Here is a 22909-nt window from a genome sequence, read left to right as displayed (position 1 = left end):
GATTACATCTATAGGCACTTAAAACTAGTAGTGATGGACGTTGTTTTATCCTAATGTGTTTTCTCAACAAACCTTTGTTTTACATAATAAAGTAATACAGAGATTTAGATAAGGATTTGACTATGAAGTGACTCACTCTTTCTTGAGAAATTTTCTTGGGGGAAGAAAAAATCTGCCTCATGTTTGAACATGTACAACGCTGTCTTTTTCTTCTCCCTTCAAGGTTATTCCTTAAATTTTTACAAAAGTGCAATAGGATGTAATAAAGTAGATAACCTGGAGAAGGGAAGCACCTTATTTAATGGCAAGTCAATGCGATGTTTTTAATTTTGTGAGTTTTTATTATCCTAGTGCATATTATTAAAATACCCACTTCTTAAAGAAATATTCCCGTAACAAAGATAGCAAGTGAGTAGATAAAAGGATATACTATTGGGCTGTCGGAAAAGTCATGACATATTCTGTTTTTCATTGCAAAAATGCGACATGACCTTTCTGACAACCCAATATATGGTAGACATTTTCTATGAATGTTTCCATAGTTGTATAATAGTATTTATGTGAATTTTTATTAGGAGGTAGCAGTTAATTTGGCAGGAGATGTTATTCTTATCATTTCCTGATAACTATGAACTACACCATTAACCACGAACTACAGAAGATGAAAACAGCTGGTGTTTTTATAACAGAGGATGATAAGGGAGATGATAGAGCTTGGAAAAATGAGAGGATTTAGAATTTATAATGGTTAGTGGTTTCTGTCCTGGCTATTAAGTAAAATGCCTGCTTTTAAGAATTTAAGAAAATTCAAGTGGCAAAAATTACTTTTATATCACCTGTGAAAGAAACCTATTATTCTGACATTTTGCAGGAAAGAATAACTTCCTTTTATTTTGGGGCTTCCAGCTTTGAAAAATGACTATGAAAAAATGACTATGCCATTAATTTACCAAAAATGCAATAGAAGAGTACTTCATCTAGTAGCAATAAACTATACCAATGAAAATAATGATAATTGTCCCTTTTATCTCTTAACAGTGGAAAGAGTGGAACGAGAAAACATTTCAGACTATTGTGTTCTGGGCCAGCGTCCAATGCATTTACCAAATATGAACCAGCTGGCATCCTTGGGGAAAACCAACGAACAGTCTCCTCATAGCCAAATCCACCACAGTACGCCAATCCGAAACCAAGTGCCCGCGTTACAACCCATCATGAGCCCTGGTCTTCTTTCTCCCCAGCTCAGTCCACAACTTGTCAGGCAACAAATAGCCATGGCCCATCTGATAAACCAACAGATTGCTGTTAGCCGGCTCCTGGCTCACCAGCATCCTCAAGCCATTAACCAGCAGTTCCTGAACCATCCACCCATTCCCAGAGCAGTTAAGCCAGAGCCAACCAACTCTTCTGTGGAAGTATCTCCAGATATCTACCAGCAAGTCAGAGATGAGCTGAAGAGGGCCAGTGTATCCCAAGCTGTCTTTGCAAGAGTGGCATTCAACCGCACACAGGTACAATTAGCATTGAACATAACTGGTGCTTAAGAATGATACTTGGGACAGGATTGTGACACATTTTCTTTCTTATCTCTTTAAAAAATTTTATGACTCTTGGGGCACATGGAATTAAACTAATTAATACTCCTTAGTTCATAAAATACTATCACCATTGATCCATGCGTAGCTATAGTTAATTAACTAATTAATTTCTGTAGTATAATTAACATCTGTAAACCCACCAACTCAGGACCCAAAATGTTACCAATGACTTGGGTCTATGTGCTCATCTCCTACCTCGTCTTTTAATCTAATTTCCCCAGATGTAATCCTGATCTTGAATTTTGCAGTTATCATTCCCTTGTTTTTTCAAAAACTAGTCCTAAAACGATTTATGCATGCCAATCTTGTTTTTGAACTTTGTAAAAAGAGTATCATTATATGTCATAATTTCTATAATTTTATAAACCCTTCAAAATACAGAATTTGATGTTATTGATACAGTGATGATAGATAATTTACTCATATTTTTTAATGTTTTAAGACAATTATATACCAATATAATATTAAATGATAAAAAGATAATCAGCTTATTTATGTATGTCTTATTTTATTGAGGGGTGCTTATAAGTAAGATATTCTTTTCCATCAGTGGTTCTTAGACTTAATTGTGCATCAGCATCACCTGGAAGGCTGTTAAAACCAGGTTGCCGGGCCTCATCCTAGTTTCTGATTTAATAGGTCTGGGGGTGGGACCCAGAAATTTGTATTTCTAACAAGGTCTCAGGTGATGCTGATACTAGTGGTTCAGAGGCCATACTTTGAGAACCACTAATTAAGCCCTTGTTTGAACAACAAAAAAATAAAAGTGCTAATCTCAAGGAGCTAACAACCTAGTAGTGAAAAAAAAAAGTGCCCAGATAACTAGAGTAAAATGTGAAGTAAAGTGAATAGTATAGGAGAATGTAAGCAATGGTTGCAGTGGGTATTGTGAGAAGTTGGGGGCAAAGAATACTTACAGTAGAATAAATGTGGTTAGTCTTTAAGAGGACGGTGGGTTTATGTTTAGCGACCCTACTAAATGCAAGGCAGGAATCTAAGTTCCGTGCAGGTGCAAAGATGAAAGAGATCATGGGCCACACATACGTCAACAACTGACTTGAGTATTAGGTTGCTGGATAAATAACAATTCAATAGGGAAAGATGAAGAAGAAAGATATTTTAGGCTAAAGGAGTTCATGAGAAAAGTGTTGAGTCAGAAAAATATGGGAATAGTTAGTAGTGGATACCAAAGCTAGATCATAAAACTTATAGGTGGAGGGAACAGATCAAAAAAGGTCTTTGGGCCATGATAAGAACTTTGAACTTTAGAGAAAGAGATTAGAAATTGATTTACAGAGCCTGGGATTTATAGAGTCAGGGGAATGAATGGAGAGAAACCATCACCACTACTCCCACCAGGAAGAGACAGAGGACATGCCAGGAGAGATGGGTTAGGTGGAGATGGAAGAATAAGGAGATAGCAGTGAGAGGACAGAGGACATGAATTAAGAGCTTCCAGGAGGCTTGTCCATGTGTGGAAAGCTAAGAAGTCTGGGAGGGAGAAGCCCGAAACCATGCCATGAAATTTGGTGATTTGTTGGGAGAGATCTTTGCAAACTTTAAAGTATAATTTCATAAAAGTGGTGAAGGCAGGAGCCAGAATTTTGGAGTTAGGGAGTGATTAACTATTGAGGATATAGAAGCAGGGGCTGTGAATTACTGTTTCCACAATTTGGTGTTGACAGGGAGGCCAGAAGTAGATTGACAGTTTGAATGTGATAGGGAGTCAGTTTGAGATAGAAGTATTTGTGAGGTAGCGTGGGGCCTCAGCTGAACTTAAACAGCATGAACTAGTGATGGAACCAACCACTGTGGTTTGGTAACAGTCTTTAGCAAGGCTGGAACTACAGAGTGGGAGCAGGGCAGAAACACAGTGGGATTGTTTGAGGTTTGGTGCTGACAGATTAGGTATGGCAGGAGACCAAGAGAGGTGAAATTTCTTGCTCCCTTGACTCTTAGCAAATTTATACATTCTATTATTGACAGAGTCTGTTTACATCATTTGAAAATGAGTTCGGAGGTTCACAGAGGTCTGCACATGTTTCAAACATCACTCTACTTTTCTCTTGTGACTCAAAGTACTCAGGCAGTATTTGAATGTCCAGAGTTAAATGGACTGGTGTTTTGAAAAGCCCCGGTACTTTTGAGCAAGTCGGTTGCACACTATTGCAAAACACAGAGTGGAAGGATGCCTCTGAGTCTGTATTTTCCGGTTCTGTGTGTGTGTTCTTTCATCTGTCCTTCATGCGCATGAATAGGCATTGTGTGGCTAGCCAACATTTTATTGCCTGGTTGTACATACAGCTCCTTTGGCTAAGGATAAAATTGAAAGCATGGCTGTATTGCTTTGGATTTTAGAACCAAATACAGTATACATCTTATCCAAATAGCGTGAAGCATGAGAAAAGACTCACAATGAAGCTAGACCAAAGACAGACCATGCTGCTGTGAGGGGACGCTCTGCCAAGGCCCGTAACTCCTGGAGGTCTGTCTTCTCCTGCACAGTCGTTTTTGTCTATTTTTATGAATTAATGATTTTCCTTTGGCATCGTCATCTTTCAAGTGCCAAGTTATAAAATGTCTAATTGAAGCATGGAACACATTTTATTATTTTCCTCCTGCCATTAAATTTGTAAGATGGCTACACCCAGAAAGAAACATTCACTTTCAATCAACATGAGTTTGAGTTCATGGGCCCAGCCTTGAGGATATCAAATGGAAACTGCATAGGAATGTATGAGTATTTCCTTTTAAAATTCTGCTTTTAATTTGGGAAAGCTTTTCATCCCTCTGGGATCATAACCTGTTGTGTATAAAGCCCAACCTAATCAAGGTAGATGGTATTGACAGAATGACATAGTTTGAACTTAAGCCGGGGGTCAGCGGGCAGATTGTTTCTGCTGTATATATACTGTAGTCGCTAACGGCAGGCTTGGACAGCTGGGTTTCACCAGCCACATTGTTACATGGAAAATATGGTGTACTGGTGCTCCATGAAACCAAACATGGATTTTCTAAATGCTAGGCTTTTTTGAATGGAATGAGGCATTTATGGGTGATATAATAATTTGCCAGCTCTAATAAATAAAAAGTAACTTTTATAGATATAACATAAATGAATTAATAATTTATGGGGAGAAAAGAGAATCTCAACATTTTTTTTCTCAAAGCAAACAGAATCAGAACTCTTTATTTTAGGTGGTCACGTAAGGCCAATCTCAGTTGTATTCAGTTGCTTTACCAAAATGTAGCATATCCTCAGTCCATTGAGTGTTTTTCCAGAAATAGTTCATGATGTCTATTATTCATTTATTATCAAAATCAATAAAAAGCAGTTTGATTTGCCACCTTACACTTTGTATTCCTAGAGTTGTACTTGATGATTGGATCAAACACAAATCTAGCAACTGTGTGTGTGTGTGTGTGTGTGTGTGTGTGTGTGTAGAATAAAATGACAGCAACATTCATAAATGAAGCTAGCATTGTAAAAACACACACACACACATCAACATAGTTTTTCATGTTTAAGACTCCAGATGAAAAATGCAAATTCATAATAAATAGTATTTGAAAATGCCAATTCTCCAAGGAGAAACTGTTAATTTCTTTGTATATCTGATCCATTGCCACTATAAGTATATCATTTGGTTATATAAAATAACATAATTATGGCAATAGAGCTATATTTCTAAGAGCCTGTTTGTCATGCATTTCTATTTTAATCAATATATCTTTTAAAAACTTAAAATACATTTGTTTGATAAAATGATGCTCTACACACACTTCATGACAAGGCCATGACTTCTGCTGGAGTCAGAGACAGACAACATTTTACCAATCTGATTTTATTATTTATTATTTTTTTCTTCTATAGGCTTGTTAATACGAACACCTACTGTCTAAACTAAGAACATAAAAGCACGTCCCATGCCCTAGGCCAGGGCAGTAGCACACATGCGGTCATGTGAGGCCAGGGTATTGGGTCTTCAGCATGGGCATGAGTCAGATGTAGTTGTAGATGCAGGGTGCAGCAGAGCATCACATCTTCTGTGCCATCAGGATGGTAGAAGCCTATTTTTGTCATTATGACCTTATATATAAAGTGCATTCTTATAGAATCACTTCATTCTTTACTAGTCTTTGGAAAGAAAAGGCTAGCCCTACGTTTCATGTCTCTGAAGACTTTATGACCAGTGGGACCCAATGAGAATAGTAAGGTAGAAGTGATAAGATGCTTCCTGAGCTGGTCACTGCTATTCAGACAGACAATCCGGTGATATATTTCTAAGCATTTCTGTTGTTTATGGTCACAAAGTGATGTGGTATGGTCAACACACCAGAGGAGGCCGAGGTGGATAACATGCTTGCTCTGTTTTTGATGCTCCCCCATTCCCCGTGCTTTTACTTATAAAACCCAGTACCTGCTGGCTGGCTCTTCATTCAAAGGACTCTCCTGATGCCACTGGACTTTGCTTTGCTCACACTGACAGAGACGTGGAAATGCTAAGCCAACGTCTGATAGGTGCTGGAGAATAAAAACCCAGCTCCCTTGAGTCCCGTAGCAGTGAGTGCTATGAGTTCCACTCGCACACTCTCTGCAGGATCAGGCCTGAGGCTGGGGCCTTGCTTGGGTCTCTTCCCTTCCCTGCCCTGCCTCTCCTACTCCCTCACCAGTTTCTCTCCGAAGTACTTCCTTAATCAATCACTTATACAGGATGTGCTTTTCATCCCAGGTGCGAGATCAATGCCGTTGCTAGCCTAGTTGGCATTTGGTTATGCCATGGGTTAACAGTTTGAATGAAGCCCATTTTTAATTTTATGTCTAATACCTTCACCAATCTAAAGCAAGATGTTATTATGGAAATAGTATAGAAATTTCTACTGTACCATTTTCTTTTGCAAATATTATCACTATGGTTATTTTAAATTCGGCCCTTTGAATTCGATGGATTGATATTAATATTGGCCAGGTTTACTCATGGATATTGACTGTTGGGGTGCGGGAGAGAGAAAGAGAGAGAGAGAGAGAGAGAGAGAGAGAGAGAGAGAGAGAGAGAGAGAGAGAATGAGACAGAAACAGACTTTAAATTTGAGACCCTCTAAGATCTTCCAAACTTGACTTACATGACAAACCATACTTATTGAGCCTGAATGGTGAACTATGTAATTTGCGTGAGTTTCAGAGTAGCTTTGCTGCTTGGCTCTGCCTATCTCCAGTGCTCTGTCAGTGATTCATAGTATTTGTAAGACTAATACTTTTGAGAAGTAATGGGACCAGTGGTCTGTCAGGTTTCTTTTTAGTTTTCTTTCTTTTACTTTATTTTATTTTTTTCATATTTCTTTACCCTTGCTTATATCCTGAATTTATTTTAGTGTTGGCATACTTTTACTTGCAAGGCCTATGGACATGAAATAAGTTGCTTGGCTGTTTACAATGTTAACATCTTTGCATTTTGACAGTTTGACTATGAATCCTTAACCCTAAGCATTCTTTTGCCCCTTGTCACTTTTCTGGACTTAAAAAATTAATCAGAGGCTTATGACAGTATTTTAAAAGACAATATTTCCAAGGAATGATTGTGGGCTGTCCACTGACCTATGATAAGCATGGTTTCATAAAGTATGTATAGTGATTTTTCCTTAACAGGTGAACCATTCTCTAATCTATTTAAAAATCCCATGACCTACATATTCATATGTTCAGAAACCCCCCCATTTACTAGCATTGTTTCTGCTCTGAGACCTTCCATCTGAGCAAATCTGTTAAATGACATAGAGGAAGCTTTGATCCAAACTAGGCTAAGTCCTTTGGAGCAGATGCCCTGCCACGTGTAAACGGGAGCATTAAAGCGCCGGAAAAGGGAAATGAGGCGGGATCCTCATCGCCTGTCTGAACCGTTGTCCCTCACCTTGATGGTGGAATTCAGGAAACATCCTTCCACAAGGAACCAGCTTGTATTATTTGAAAACAGAACTTTTGGCCCATTCATTATTTATATAGTCTAGTTATTTTTCATTTTCCTCGAGCAGATTACGCCGTAACTCAGAAAGTTCAGGCTCATTTTGTGTCTCAGGTAGGTCTCCTGAGCCAGTTCTTAGAATCGTGTTTTCTGTAGAAGCACAGATGTGTTTTGCCAAACGTGCTATTGTTTCATAATAGTGGGCCTCTAATTTGGGATCTTGCTCCTTCTTCAGGTCCATGAGGAAGTCATAGAGTTACCCAATTCACAACCTTTTGTCAAAGGCCGTGCTTGAGAAAGCTGTTCTCCCTGGTCTTACCTGATAGAGAAGAGGATTTAAAAAATCCTTTGGGAACTCAGTTGGTTGATCCATCCTTATTGGACTGCTTTTTATTTTTTATAACACTTTGCCAAAAATCTGTTGTTTACTTATCAAAGCCACATCATTTGAAGTAACTTAAGGCCAGGGTTATAAATACAATTTATGAAGTCACTCAGCAACTGGAGCATGTTTCGACAGATTGGAAAATTAGATTGAATGATGTATCAGGAAAGTTGGCAGTAAGGTCAACGGCTACAAATGTAAATGTCTTTGTGTGAAATGACGTGGATTTTGCTTTTAGGCTTTATTGGCACCATGTTTACAGTATATGCATGCCCGTATTATTACAAGGCTCAAGCTGCCTAAGCACTTGCTAAACATTATATTTCGAAGTGGAACAGTTAGGAAGAGATGTGTAGCAACACAATGAAAATTTTAGCAACCAAAATATTTGGAAACCTGAGCTTCAGTGCATTACCAGTCAGTTTTTTTGGAGGAGAAACTTCTTTTTTTAAAAAAAAATCTTATGTTTGACTTACACAGATTGTTAGTCAAAGATAGGCATGATTTAATTACACGTACAGTTTATATTTGTAGAAATTTGACCTCTAAGATATTCAGAATTCTTTCTCGGCCAACCTCTGGTCCCTGTCGTTATTTCTCACTACCCAATAGCGATACGACCCTCAGCAAGCCGTCCAGGAATAGAACACAATGTAAATCCAGGGGTCTTGCCTTTATGGTCCAGTGAGCTGGTTATAAAATGACAAGGAAACCTGTGAGAGAAAGGAAGTCCACTCACTGAAAGATGGGCTTGTAAATATGAAATGCTGCAGATCAGGCATGAACATGTTATTGGCTTTTGAAGCAAATAATATACCCTCTTTTGATTTCAACATTAAATTAATCAAGTGGGAAAACATGGCCCTGCTTGCTTCATAAAATAGGCAGTCTTTCATTTCAGAATCACTGGCTTGACTTTCATAGATTTAAAGATTATAATAATATTAATATTTTCCAGAATAGCAGTGTCTCAAAGTTATTAGATGGCTGAAGGACGGCCTCCTAGATAGTGGGCTCCTTTTAGTTCCTCCTGTACATTGAAAGACTATCAGTCTCTTGTACTTTTTAGGCAATTTCAACCCAAAGCATGGGAGAGATGTTGGCTTTGTTTATGCTCTGGGTAAAGAGAAGGTTGACTCAAAGCTGTCAGACACATTCAACTCTCTCCCCATCACTAAATCCACTTGAAATAGAAAATTTTATATAAGAGAAACTATGAAGACTCTTTTTTTCCTTCACAAAACTCGTACCAAAGAATCAGAGGAAACAAAGATGATAGCATACTATTCTATCTATTTCTTTTATCTCTGACTAGTGTGCAAAGTACTTAAAAGTAGTTACTGAGCAAATTATAGAAAATGAAGTTTTCTCCATTTTTATTAAAAAGGGCTGCCTTTTGGTGATGGTTTTATAAAAGCATTTGTCATTGTTCTCTAATGAGTGATTGACTCATTTCATATAGATAAGGTATCTCTATCTTCAATAAGACTTTCTTTCACCTCTCGTGAGTGTGTCTCAGTAGAGACCTGCACTTTTGTGTGAAGGCCTACTGTTTTATTATGTAACTAGTCTCCCCAAATTATGGGTGATGTTTACAATTAAAGTAGAATTTTTGTAGAAGAAATACCAGAAAACAGTAGCTTTCAATCTCACTGTTTACATACTTTTCACCATTGCGTATTTAAAGTAATAAAAAAAATACACAAGGAGTGTTCTTTTCATGGCGTTTGATTGAAATGCTGACCATTTGGCCCTGGTTAATTGCATGTTTGTTCAAATAATGTGAATTAAGTTTAAAGGCCAGAAATGCTGTGAGAAAAAGAAAACTGAATCAATTTGAAGTCAATTGGAAATTAATTACAAGGTTGTTTAAATTTTATCTACAAGTTTTGTGCCTGAAATAATCACTAGTAAATACAGCATTTATTTCAAACTTCTCTGATTGCAACACCCAGTAAGAAATACTTTTTACATCACAAACTGGTACACACACTCACACATGTACATACATGTGTATATCTACCTTGAGTTGTTTCATTTCCACTTAAATCTTTATGTATCTCTATGTTTCGAAAGCAAAGCCTTCAAGAAAGAAAAAAAAAAAACCCCTTCATGAAACAATACTTGTACCACGTATGAAGCACTTTGATAATCTTTAATCTATTTAATTGCATTTCATTACAAAAAATTTATGATGTGCTAAATTAATTGTATCATCCACTGATAATTATGACCATTTTTAAGCAATGATGCAGATTAAAGTTTATTTTAAATGATACAAAATTACTTAGGGAAGAAAAGTTGCTTTACGTTTGTGAAGTATAAAATAAATATCTTAGTTTAGTGCTATCCTGAATATCCACAGAGTCATTTCACTTTATGTAATTTATTAAGTTTTCCTTTACATTCTCCTCTGTCCCAAATAATTTTAATTATCCTACTTCCTAAAATTTATTCTTTGTAAATTTTTTTCCTTCCATATGGGAAGACACTTAGCAAAATATAAGTGAAGAGCCTTGAATCTTTGAATTTTGCATATTTAAAATAAGAATTGTACTTTGATGTTAGTTCTGTATTTATTTATCCATTCATTTAACATTTCTTTTTTTTTAAGATTTTTATTGGGGAATTGGGGGATGGGAACAGCGCTGGGGAATTGGGGGAAGGGGAACAGACAAGTTGCTGTCCTTTTGTTCTTCAGTCTAGTTGTGGAGGACGTTGCTTCACTGGCCCAAGTTGGCACCATCATTGCGCTCTTCCCGGGCGAGGCAGATCAGTCGCCAGCTTCTGGACGGCCGCTCACGGCGGCTGCTGGCTACACACGGTAGCCCATGGCAACCCACTGCAGCAGGGGTTGCAGCCTAGCCATTGCCGGCGACTCATGGCAGCCCAGCTCCAGGTTGAGCTGTTGTTCAGCATCTTAGCTGTAGGGGGTAGTGTCACTGGCCCTCATATGTGGGATCTGAACCGGGGCCCTCTGGCATTGCAAGCCAGCTCTTAACCAATGCACCACTCGGCCGGCCCCATTTAACATATTTTTTAAGTAATCGAGACTATACTGGGCATTATAGTGATACGTTTATTGAACACTTAACATGTATCAGGTACAGTTATAGGCTCTCCCCAGAACCCTGTGAAGGAAGTACAATTATTACCATAATTTACAGGTGAGGAAGCTGTGCCATAGGGAGACTAATTAATCCATGTCCAATTGAAGCCCAGTTTTGAACCCAGCAATTCTGACTTCAGAGCTCACACTCAGAATCACTTTATTCTCAGTATTTGTACTATCACAGAGCAGAAGATGAAAGACACGACCCCTCCCTCAAAGAGTAAAGTGCAAGGAGTACACAGACTTGCAAAACAGTAATCCCACTGAGGTATATAGTAAGCACTGTGCTGTCACGTGGACTGGTGAGAACAGATGCTTTTGACTCTGGAGGTGATTGAAGTTAATGCAGAAATAGTTCAGCAGTAAAAAAAAATTGTAACTGTTTCAGGGCAGTCAATTTGTATGTTAATAGACTGTTGTACGTCTTATACCTGAATGCATTTGAGATATAAATAGTCAATAAATATATGTTTTTGGTGTGTTTTCTTTTGTTTTTGGAAAGCACTATTTTTGCCAATGTTTTGACAAAGTAGCCAAAGCCAGTAACTTTGGGGCGCAGTTTGCCAACGGTTGTCTCACAGAATAATCACGGAAACTCTCAATAGCCAGGGCCCAGAACTTTGTGAATGTAATAGTCATGGTGCCAGGTACTGGAGGTGTGAGCAGAAACCATGCATGTGCCCAGAGTTGAGAACACCACTGGTAAAATGTTCCCAGAGGGGAACCTGTTCAGTTTCCTATGTGCTTTGCCATTTGGTGCTAATGTGCTTAGAAAATTTTGACTTAGGTTGGGCATAGACCCCCATTCCAATACCTATGACTTTCTAAAGACAAGGAGAGAAGGGATAAAGAGGAAAATTAAGATGGGATGGTTTATCTAATTGCGTCTACCATTGCATAAGTTAGGTAGGTAAAAAATAGTAATGTTGCCAGGAATCTGTTTTTGGCTGAGTTCCTCCATTGTATGTGTTGGACAGAGGATGGCAGCTAAGAAAGTGCAGACTGTTTTGGTTACCAGAATGTCCTGTCACACCCATTCACTTTGTGCTGCATGCTTTCTGTATCCTGATGTGTCAGGTTGTACAAGCGAAGTTTGATTCTATACACTAGACCAGGGGTTGGCAAACTGCGGCTCGCGAGCCACATGTGGCTCTTTGGGTATGTTCCATCTGAAAAGTTTGCCGACCCCTGGAAGAGTGAGCCAATCCTGTCCCTCACAACAATTTAAAAATTATTCAAGAGCCATAAATATATTTTTACATAGTCACCATTATGTGAATAATATCCTTTAAAAATTTTATAAATGAAACTATGATAGTTTTATTGTCATTTTCAATTTTATTTCAGAATCTCATGTACGTACCCAAAGAGCCGCACGTGGCTCGCGAGCAGCAGTTTGCTGACCCCTCGCAGCTTTTCCATCTCGAAAATTTGCTGACCCCTGCACTAGAAAGATAGCTGTCTGGGAGGGAAATGTTTCATTTAATAAGTTGCAGATTTGGTGTCCATGGAATATTTGTTCTAAAGGGGAGTTTGCATGGCCCAAAATTTCGGTTCCCATTACCTTGTTGTTTTCAGTAGGTTGGATGAAAAATTCTTGAGTATAATGTGAGTCAGACTTTTAATATGTGGTCTTTCAGGGCCTGCTGATGGCTGTTCAGCGAATATAGGACTCCCAGTTCTCAGAAAAATGAAAATGTGTGTTTGGTGTCTTCTTAGAGCTTTATATAGGAATATATCCCCAACTAACCACTAGGCACAAAATGTATAGATTCTGCTCCCAAGGAGTTCACTGATAGGAAGAAGGGAAGAAGAGAGCTTATAATAGCACAATACAAAAGATAAGTATCACAAAAGTGCGATAGAACTAATGTCATCATCTCCCTTCAAAGGGAGACAGTATTGACAACTGCAGTATATACAGATACACATAAATACATAGTCTTGTATGGAATATATCGCTGCAGCGACATTTATCTGTGAAGGTTACTCTTGCACATGCATTTATATTTGCAGAGTACATTAATTCCCTTTAGATGCTCAATTCTATCCAACCCATCCTACTAAAATGCTGCATGCATAGGCTGCCTTTCCTAATAAAGATATATTATCATAAAAGAGAGGTTTTATTAAACTAATGCAATAACGACATTTTCTTTGAGGACTTAACACATCATTTTTAATAATAAAAATCAAATTGTCATTGTTGTGCCCTGTATATCTTTTATTCAAATCAGACTAAATACTTCGGCTTCATGGCTAAGCAGTGTTCTGGGGCGGGGTGAAAAGGGGGTGAGTATTTTTAGAATTACACAAATGAATTTCAGCAGTCAGGTTCATAGTGCGGTTGTAGATGATGAATACGGGACCCAGGGACACCTGTTTAGATTCGTGAGCAAAGGGGAAAGTGCTTCTCTGGAGTGTCTAGAAGGCAATGAGGTCAGAGATTAGGGGAGAGCCGATCCTGTTAGCTCTCAGATGGTAGGATGTCAGTACTTTCTACAGCCATGTAGCTGATTTCACACCTTCAATTAACTGTGCGTTAACCACTGACATTCTGCCTTTTGTATGGTGAGGCCAGGAATTTGGTATTACTTGGTCTTCTCAAGGGGATACCACAGTTTGGTCCTCATGTCAGCTGGAACCAAACACTTCAGAACTGTGTGAAAATTAAGGCTAATAAATAAGTATGCAAAAGGGTGGTGGAAGGTGAAGAGTACTTTTAGAGGGACTTTTTTTTTTTTTTGTATTTAAGGGAAGTATGTAATAGGTCATACTCAGAGGCAGCGTGCAGGGTTGGCCCATAGGAGTGCCAAGTCCCCTTCCATCTCTGACCCTCTGTAATTTTAATGTGTAAAATAGGGGTCTGTGTGCCTTTTAACGTTGCTGATTGGCTATGACATCATTTGTTTAAAGCGATATATAATTATGAACTAAAACAGTATATTTTCAGACTCACCACTATATAGTAAATATGTTTCAATTCATACATCCTTAAGGAGATGGAACTTGATTTCTAAAAGAGGACTTCCATTAAATAGCTTATGTACTTTGTGCATACATCCAACGATTAATAATTAAAGTATGTTATGAGGGGATAAGTCTTATTTTCTCTAAAATACGCAGTCTAAATGTTTCTAGAAAAGTGTCAAGCATACAGTTTTACTTTTAGCATAGCAATCACATAAGCTATCTTCGGGATTTCTATGACATTCTAATATCTCCCTTTGTTTAGACTGGAATCCAGCACTTTTAAACTAGTTGCATTATATGATAAATGCGATTTTGGTGCGTTGAGTTACTTTTAAAGGTATGTTATAATAAATATGTGAACACTGCAAGTTACCCTTAATACCTCCAACTTCCACCACCACAAACAGATATAATTTATAGGAATGAAAACAGTCTCCGGCTAGTTTGAGGTTTTTTTTTTTCCCAAAGAAAAGCACTGGGGTTTGGCTGGGCCAGTTTCCTCAGTACACACCTGGTGTATATCACTTTAAAAAATAAATTATGCCTCATTAAATTACAATTAAATGGAATCATGATCATTTGTTTTTCTGGAAGGAAGATGTTTTGCATATTGAAAGCCTAATTTGTTGCAGGTGACAAAAAGGCTGAACAGATTATCTAATATCACTTCATTTTGGGGGTAATGTTTGCTAGTTAGTTTGTGTATACTCCAGTAGTTCAGAATTATATTAATGTGGACTGTATTATTTTCACTTCAGAATGTCTCCTACCACTTTATCAGTTTTTAAACTTTTTTTTTTTTTTTTTTTGCTTTTAATGAAACAGAAACTTCTCTTGCCATCTGGATTAGTCATGTTCTTTCTTTTTCTTCAAATGTTCTAATAAATGTCCAATACCTCACTCACCCTCCCCCTTTCCCTGGTCTCACCATTATCTCTATATTCATGTACTATGTATATTTCAAATCCCAGCCAAGTTAAGTACCGTCCATTCCAAGGCATTTTCCCTAAGTCCTGCAGTTGGCAATACTTTCATCTTCTTTTGAACTGAGATGGCACTAGTTCTATCTGGGATTTATGACGCTTGTCATCTTTTACATTGTGTTTCTATAAACCATCATATAGTAAACTCCTTGGCAGCAGAATCTATGTCTTAATTAATCTTCTCATTCTATTTCTGAGCTTTGTACTAAGTCATAAGCAAGAAATGAATTAATACACTGACCTGTCATTCTTTGGTAAATAGGTATGTATATTGAATTTGGGGATCTTTAAATAATCAATGGGAGATACAGCCTAATGCTAGAGAATTACCAAAGGTGTGAGTGCTATGAAGAATGGATACCTGTTAAAGTCTAGTCAGTAATGGCTAACTGTTGCTGTCAGCCCCTGAGTGGCCTGGGGACATCTGAGGGGCTCAAGCTCAGTGTTCCTAAAACATGGTCTAGGTTTGGGTTCTCTTATTGCTCTCTTAAAGGATTCAGGGCCCATCAAAGGCAGTTTCCCACCCATCCCAGACAAAGCCTTTAGGGCTAGTGCAGAAACTTACAAGTAAATATTAGAGAGCCTGTCATGGTAATGGTTCCCGAATATTTCTGAATATCAGCATGTATTTTGCACACTAACAATTTGGGGTAAACTATGTGAATTGTTGAAGAAATATGGAAATCATAATAATGTCCATAAGAAAGCTCATAGACAGAAATTGCAAATTCAGAGACTGTAAGGTCATTTAATTTGTTGCAGATTAATATTATTTGAAATACTAGAAATAATAAGTACATCAACTTTTTTATTTTAAAAATTAGCCTGAATGTTTCGTCTGTAGAGATAACCAATATTAGCAACCAAACAAGATGACGTTATATTATCTCTTGTTTTGCATTTTGAATTATTGGGCTTTTGTAGAATTTTCTGCCAACCTCATATACTCTTTGCTGGTTCTGGAAGTAATATGAAGCTTACAAAATCCCCTATTAAGAGGCTAGGGAGAAGGCCAATTTGAGGTTCTTTTCCCCCCTGATTCCCTTCTTTCTTCAGCAACTTACAACTCAAAAGCTATTTGTACATGGTGTCTTTCCACCCCGTGCAGCTGTTTGCTGTACTCCTTTTCAGTCAACATGTTTCCCGGTCTTACATAACCTCAGCTCACGCCGAGAAGGGAATTGTTTTAATCTCTCCCTTGAGAAGGCTCTGTTGCCTACAATGAGGAAAATTCTTAATGACCACTTTACTCAATACTAGCAATATGTTTTAATATGATTACTGATATGAAAGTTTAATAAACAATATCCTGGTTAATTTATTAATTTCCTTCAGTTTTCACATTCTCAATATTCATGACCTTTCTATTCATAAAAGTACTTTTTTGTGTTTTTCAGTGCCCAGGTGCCATGCCACATTCTCTATAACTCAGGCTACGTAATGGGAATGTTCAAATGATACCTCCTGCCTGGCTGGTTGATAATTAAATGCCAGACACTATAGTGGCAAGGGCTTTAGAAATACTTATGTGAGATAAATTATTAATTTATGTTCTATTCCAGACAGTTTCAATATGATAAGCATTTACTTATCTTGATAATGAGATGGGGGTGATTTGTGGTGTATGGTAGTTATGCCATAGATTTTTTTTCTGTTTTTTTTTTCTCCCTATGATGATTTTCAACTAAGTAAGGTCCTTTTACATTTATGAGCCTGCAGACTTTGGGCTCTATGTTTTAAAATCCCAGTTTAAATAGTTAAAAGCGCATCAATAACCAAAATGAAAAAGGCCCAATGAGGCAACTAAAACTCTTCTTATGCCCACCAGTTAGTCACTTCTTGTTGACAGTGTCTGAAGTAAAAAGAATCCGCTTTGATACCATGTCTACACGGAAGAGACCTCACGTAAATAATTTGGAAGTGTTCTCATTCTCCAGGGCAATACGTGGAAGTGGTGCTGGCCACCTTTTTGGTTTGAGACTTTTATCTTCAATTAGGCAAATGAAACAGAGGCAACAGTATATTCCATCAGTCATTTAACATGCAAGTATTGTGTCTCATTCACTTCATAAATGATGCTGATGAGCAGTCATTTACAAGGATGCTTTGTCTTGATTTTTCTTAGTGATGGATTCATTTCCCTGTAAGGTTGTTCAGCACACAGGAAATTCAGGGGAAGAAATGCCACACCATGTCAATGTGGAAAAAAAAAGCAAACTAAGCAAACAAGAAACAAAACACTCTATGCTTCACAGTGATTTTTTTTTTATTGATAAGAAATGAACGAACTGACAAATTTGAACTGGGTCTATTAGAACCATTATTTTTGTTATTTCACTCTTTTGTATTCAAAACCTCAGCCATATTGTCCTCTACAACTTGTGAAAATAATTTCACAGAAACAGAATAAGTTTACAAACTTAAGTATATTCATAATAACTAGCGTTAAGGAATATATCTATATCTATGCAGACCCTAAAACGCCTTCAAATTTGGGAGTTTGAGATTTATTAGAATGTAAACGTGCTTATGGGAGAGCAGGAGGCAGAAGAGGAAGACCTAGTCATCCTGTATGTGCAGAGTTCATCATTAATGAAAGCTGAGAAAATATAAATCTTAATATCTTATTGGTGTTGGAAATTAGTGTTGATTTTTAAATCCACACCCCTCTTGCTTATCCGCATATTAATTTGGAGATTTTTATAGTAGAAACAAATCCATTATTAATATTTCAGGTTGCTTAGTGCACGTGGAAGTAAGATAACTTAAGGCAGAACTGACTTGTAATTTTAGAAAGAGAATCAGTACTTAGGCTGTATAACATTTTCTGGAAGACAAATGTCTCACTTGTTGCTTCCAAAAGCGTGACAAGAAATTCAGATTTTCTTAGAATGATTTTACCAGTAGGGTAATTGAGCATACACATCCCACCTTGTCCTCTCCTTGAGCACGCGTGCACACAGACACACACTTGTTAACATTTCTCCTAGCTTCATTGAGTGACATATTTTATTCTCATTTGTAAAAGACTACTCTAATCAAACTACACGACAGCCAAGTTGCAGAACGATCTGATGGCATACCTCTTGTCAGTTCCTTACTGTAAAATTATCTTACATGATGTTCTGAGTGATGACTACCTTCTTGGAGTGCTGATAACTGTGTGAGGCACATTCCTATAAGTGACATTTGCTTCACTATTTTATAATGCATTACTTTATTTTCAAAGGTCGCCTCCCTTACCCTAAAGATTTCTGGCTAACCAGAGATGGTATATTTCTCTTGCATCCAATGCCTTTTTATATTTAAGCCAAATATTACCGGTCTGATAATGTTTCCTTTGCATGAGTATTTCCCTCAGTGGAAATGTCCTTGGCATCTACATTTTCAAGATGGGTTGCCCCAACTCTTCTAAGATACAGAGGTTAGCATCTCAGCTCTTCCTGGGTGGTGATCCCAGGCCTTGACCCCTGAGAATGGATGTTATTTGGGAATGTACAGAGATGCCGCTGTGTGACAACATAACAAAAGTGCAGAATGGCAGTGGCTCTGCTTTTGCTCACAGTACTCCAGTGTTCCAACTCCGGTCTCCAGCCCTTTTTTGAAAATCTGTGCTACTTTTCTCTAGATTTATCAACTTTTTCCTTTTCTTTGTGGATTCTGTCATCAGAGTACATGAACACACTAATTTCCTATTTAAAGCTTTCTGTTTGGATAAGTCACACATTCAGAAAGTATCTGAGCCTATGGCATTCTCCGATGTGTGCTGTGGCCCCTCACCGGGTGTGACTATATTCCCATTCCTTTAATGATGAGGTTTTTGGTTTTTTTCCCATAAGAAACATCTATATTGAAAACAGTGGCCAGTCATATAGAAATTCAGCCAAACTTTTTATGTGTGTGTGTGTTTTTTTTTTAAGCCGATGTAAATCTCCCATGCTGTTTAAATGTCGGAACTAAATTTACCCAACTTGGCAGATTTTTAAAGCTGAGCAGGACTGCCAAGTGTTCCCAGTTTCAAGCAGAGAGAGTTCTAACAGTTCCTGAAATACTTGTAGGAGGCACCTGGTGGTAATTGCAGCTTCACAATTCTTCCCGGGTGCCTACCTTGCTAGCTGGCATCTCTGTATACCAATGATTATTCCAGTGATGATAAAGTGTCAGAACAGAACGGTCCAAACTAAGGCGCAGACCCCGGAAGGCAAGCACATTCCCACCAAATCTTCCTGCTGGAGGATACGCAGGAATTAGACCAAGGTTCTTGACTTCACAGCCAGCTGGTTACACCAAACAAAGGGGAGGGGGGAGGAAGACAGAAACCCCACATGCCTGCAGATGTGACTTGGCTTATTTTTTTTCTTCCGTTTAATCAGGGATTGTTGTCTGAGATTCTGCGTAAGGAAGAAGACCCTCGGACAGCCTCTCAGTCTCTCTTGGTGAACCTGCGGGCCATGCAGAATTTCCTCAATCTGCCGGAAGTGGAGCGTGATCGCATCTACCAGGATGAAAGGGAGCGGAGCATGAACCCCAACGTGAGCATGGTCTCGTCAGCCTCCAGCAGTCCCAGTTCCTCCCGAACTCCCCAGGTGAGATGTTTGCTCCACTGACTTGTCACCCTGCCTTGGAAACATCTGGCCTTCACTGACACTATGTTCTCCCTCCAACACTAAGAGACATCATTCAAGGATTTCTGAATCCACTGAACATGTTGGTCAGAGCATGTGAAACGCTGGTCATAGCAAAGTGGTTATCCTGTGCTGTATCATATGCCATTTCTGTCCCTTTAGGAACAGAAAGTACCATTCTTTCGCACATGGCAGGGGCAGGAGTGGGTGGAGGGGTAGGCTATCAGTGACCGCATAGCTGCCTAGTTATCAAAGGAGTTAGGGGATTTGTGTTGAAGCTGTGTTTGTATAGCAAGCACACTGCTTTCCCTTCAATGTGTATTTATTTGAATGGAGGTAAGGTAGTTGGGGGCAGGGGACAGATGGAGTAGTCCTAGCTCTGCCTTATGCAATCTGAGCAAGACAAAATGGGGGAGAAGCCCGGATGTGATGGAAGCGTGCATATGCAGCAGCTGGATCAGAATGCCTAGGAAGTCATTCCGTGATCCCTTAGAAGATGGTAGTGGAAAGGTGAGCCTTCATGATTTTGCTTCCTAGGGTGATCTCCCCTCAGGGCTCTATGACTCAGCTTTCTCCTCACTTTAAGTGCATTCTGTTCTCAGTTTCTCCTGCAAATGCATGCATCTAGTACTACTGCGTGCTCCAAAGGCTCTAAGTTTGAAAGGGCAAAGGCTGAAGCCAGTCAAGAGTCATTCCCAATTCAGAATGGAGCCTACTCATTTCTAGCCTACTGCCTAGTTCCCCCTAAACTTTTACTACACAGTGGTTTTATGATAAAGCCATCTCATTTACTGTTGCTAGGATGGTTGCAAGTTCCCCCTGAGTGATGGTTTTCAAAACATTTAACAGATACACATTTGTACAAATCAGAAAAATGGGTACTTTGAAACCAAAGGACTTTTTGCTTAACTACCATAGTTTTTTAAAAAATTTTTTAATAAGTTTGTTTTTTGGTAAATTCCAAGAAACTGATTAAGCATAGCCGCAAATTTTTATTCTAGTAGAAATATTTGAGCTTTTTCAAATACATCCTTTTTTCACACATCTTAACTTTTTACAGTTTTGCACTCTGCAATAGATTTTTAATTGAAGATCATTTTCTATGATGCATTGCCAAATTGTGATACTTACACTTTAGTCTTTAGTGAATTATGAGTTTTAGTTACTGTTAAACCAAAAATAAGTCTCTTGACTGCTTACTTTGGACGAGTGTAACCAAGCTTTTTTATTGGATTTTTTTTTTTTCAATCTCGGGCATACATATTGAGCTATTGAGTTGGGTGAGTTGTTAATTTGCATTAATATTTCTATTAAATATACCAGTATTTTTGCCACTTTTGAAGTCCATTAAACCATTATAGGCTAGTCCAGCCATACTTCATGACTGTTTAACCAGACAACTCTTGTTAGGAAATCACACAGGTCTGTGTATTTTCTTTTCTGCTCCTTTGTAATATTTTTCTAGCAAGATTATATCTTAGGCATCTTTTCAAAGACCTGATAGCTTTCAGAACCAGACCAACTTACAAGGCCACACAGGGTTAGTATTTTGCTTTTTGCAATGGCAGAAAATCCCATCTAGAAAATTCCTAGATAAAGGTGCCCTTTCGGGGCAAGTATAACAGGGAAATTAATCATTTAACTTCACGGTTTTGAGATTTCTGAAAATAAATATAAAATGTTTTTCTCAAAATGATTTTGAAAATACAGTCATGGCACTGGCATTTTACATTCTCAGGAACATGCTTCTTTTTCTATTGGTTAAACATTTAGAAAAGGGACGTGAATTAAAGTCTTTTAAAACGTTTCATGATTATCTACTTACTCAAAATTCTTTACAGACATACCTCAGTAGTGAAGATTCATAGTACAGTAAAGCTTTCATTGAGAAATGTTAGAGGGGTACCCACTGATTCAGCCTTTTAGTTGGAGTTAGTAATCTCGGGCACACAGGCAGCCTTAAATAGATGCATGGAGACTATTTTCCAAACCCTGTCAGCACTTTATTATTGGTTTAAAACAAATTGAAGAAATTGCAAATTAAAAATGAAACCTCTAGAGTCTCTTGTAATAATCCATTAATTGGCCAGTATTCCTCGATGCATGTAATGATAACCAAACAACAATCAAGGCTAAGAATGATCATTGATTGACCACTTACTGTGTATCAGGTATTATGAGTATTTTGCATGAATTGGATCTTCACCATTTTGCATTGTTATCCCCATTTTACAGATAAGGAAACTGAGGTTTAGATGGATTAAATTCCTTGTGTAACGTCACAGGGATGAGTGGTAGAGCTAGGATTAGAATGCTGGTTACTCTGATTCCAAGGCCTGGGCTCCTAACCATATAGTTTAGTGCCTTGAGGGCTTTCGTGTTAGCTGCCAGGACTCTAGAGAAGATCAGATCAGTCAGGTAAGGTGAGATCCTCAGTGAGGCTCATAAGAAACCAGAGTTCAGAAAGGCAGACATAAACGTGCACTTAGGAAAAGTAGAGTGGGTTACCTAGAAATTTTGAGAAGAAAAAGGAGTTTTTTTGAAAAAGCAGAATTGGATTGTCACGGGAAGACTTCAAACTTGGGATCAAGAAGATACCTGTAAAAACAGCACTGGTATAAACTGGAGCATTTGAGGCAGGTTAGCACAGCAGCTCCAAGCCCATCATGCTTTGCAGCCTGAAAGGCTTGAGGTCAGGTTACCGTTGTCTCATTTGCTGCTGCATGTCTTTCCAGCAAGTTAAGTATCCTCTTTTATTTTCAGCTGTCTTTATCTGTAGAACAACAAATAATAATGTCTAACTCATTTAACTCATTGGGCTCTTAAAAGAATTAAACGAGATAACAAAAGTAAAGCACTTTCTGGAGCGCCTGGCACATAAAAAGTATGGCACACATTATTCTTATTTCTTTGCAATAATAGAAACTAGGACGAGACAGGGAAGTCAAAGAAGAATGGCAGAAGTCACTGAGTGCGCTTAGAAATCACAGCCTTCGTGGAAACTTAGGACATGAATTCCAGCTTCAAGACAGCACTGCCAGTGACCCCACAGTATCCAGACTACATGCCACGTCTTTCCCCAAACCTGCGTACTGCTTGGTCCAGTGTGGGAACAGCTCAGGGCACCCACAGAGGGACAGCAGTGATTTGGGGACAGCCTCCTTGGTTGGGGATGCTGGGGTGAGTGCAGACACACACACACACACACACACACACACACACACACACACACACACACACACACACACACACACACACACGCGCGCGCGCGCG

At 38.4% G+C, this 22909-nt stretch overlaps 1 protein-coding gene across 3 annotated transcripts in view; it reads left to right on the top strand.

Moving 5' to 3' along the window:
- Nucleotides 1–22909, top strand: part of SATB2 (SATB homeobox 2) — a 178803-nt gene that overhangs the window by 106372 nt on the left and 49522 nt on the right. For all 3 annotated transcript variants that reach the window (XM_019635771.1, XM_019635770.1, XM_019635769.1), the window contains 2 exons: nucleotides 1039–1511; nucleotides 19385–19597. In XM_019635771.1, coding sequence (XP_019491316.1) covers nucleotides 1039–1511; nucleotides 19385–19597 — 686 coding nt within the window. The remainder of the gene's footprint in view (nucleotides 1–1038; nucleotides 1512–19384; nucleotides 19598–22909) is intronic.

The sequence above is a fragment of the Hipposideros armiger genome, unplaced genomic scaffold (genome assembly GCF_001890085.2).
Source record: "Hipposideros armiger isolate ML-2016 unplaced genomic scaffold, ASM189008v1 scaffold_23, whole genome shotgun sequence".
Lineage (NCBI taxonomy): Eukaryota > Metazoa > Chordata > Mammalia > Chiroptera > Hipposideridae > Hipposideros > Hipposideros armiger.
The sequence above is the reverse complement of the archived record's forward strand: the minus strand, read 5'-3'. Positions and strand labels throughout refer to the sequence as shown.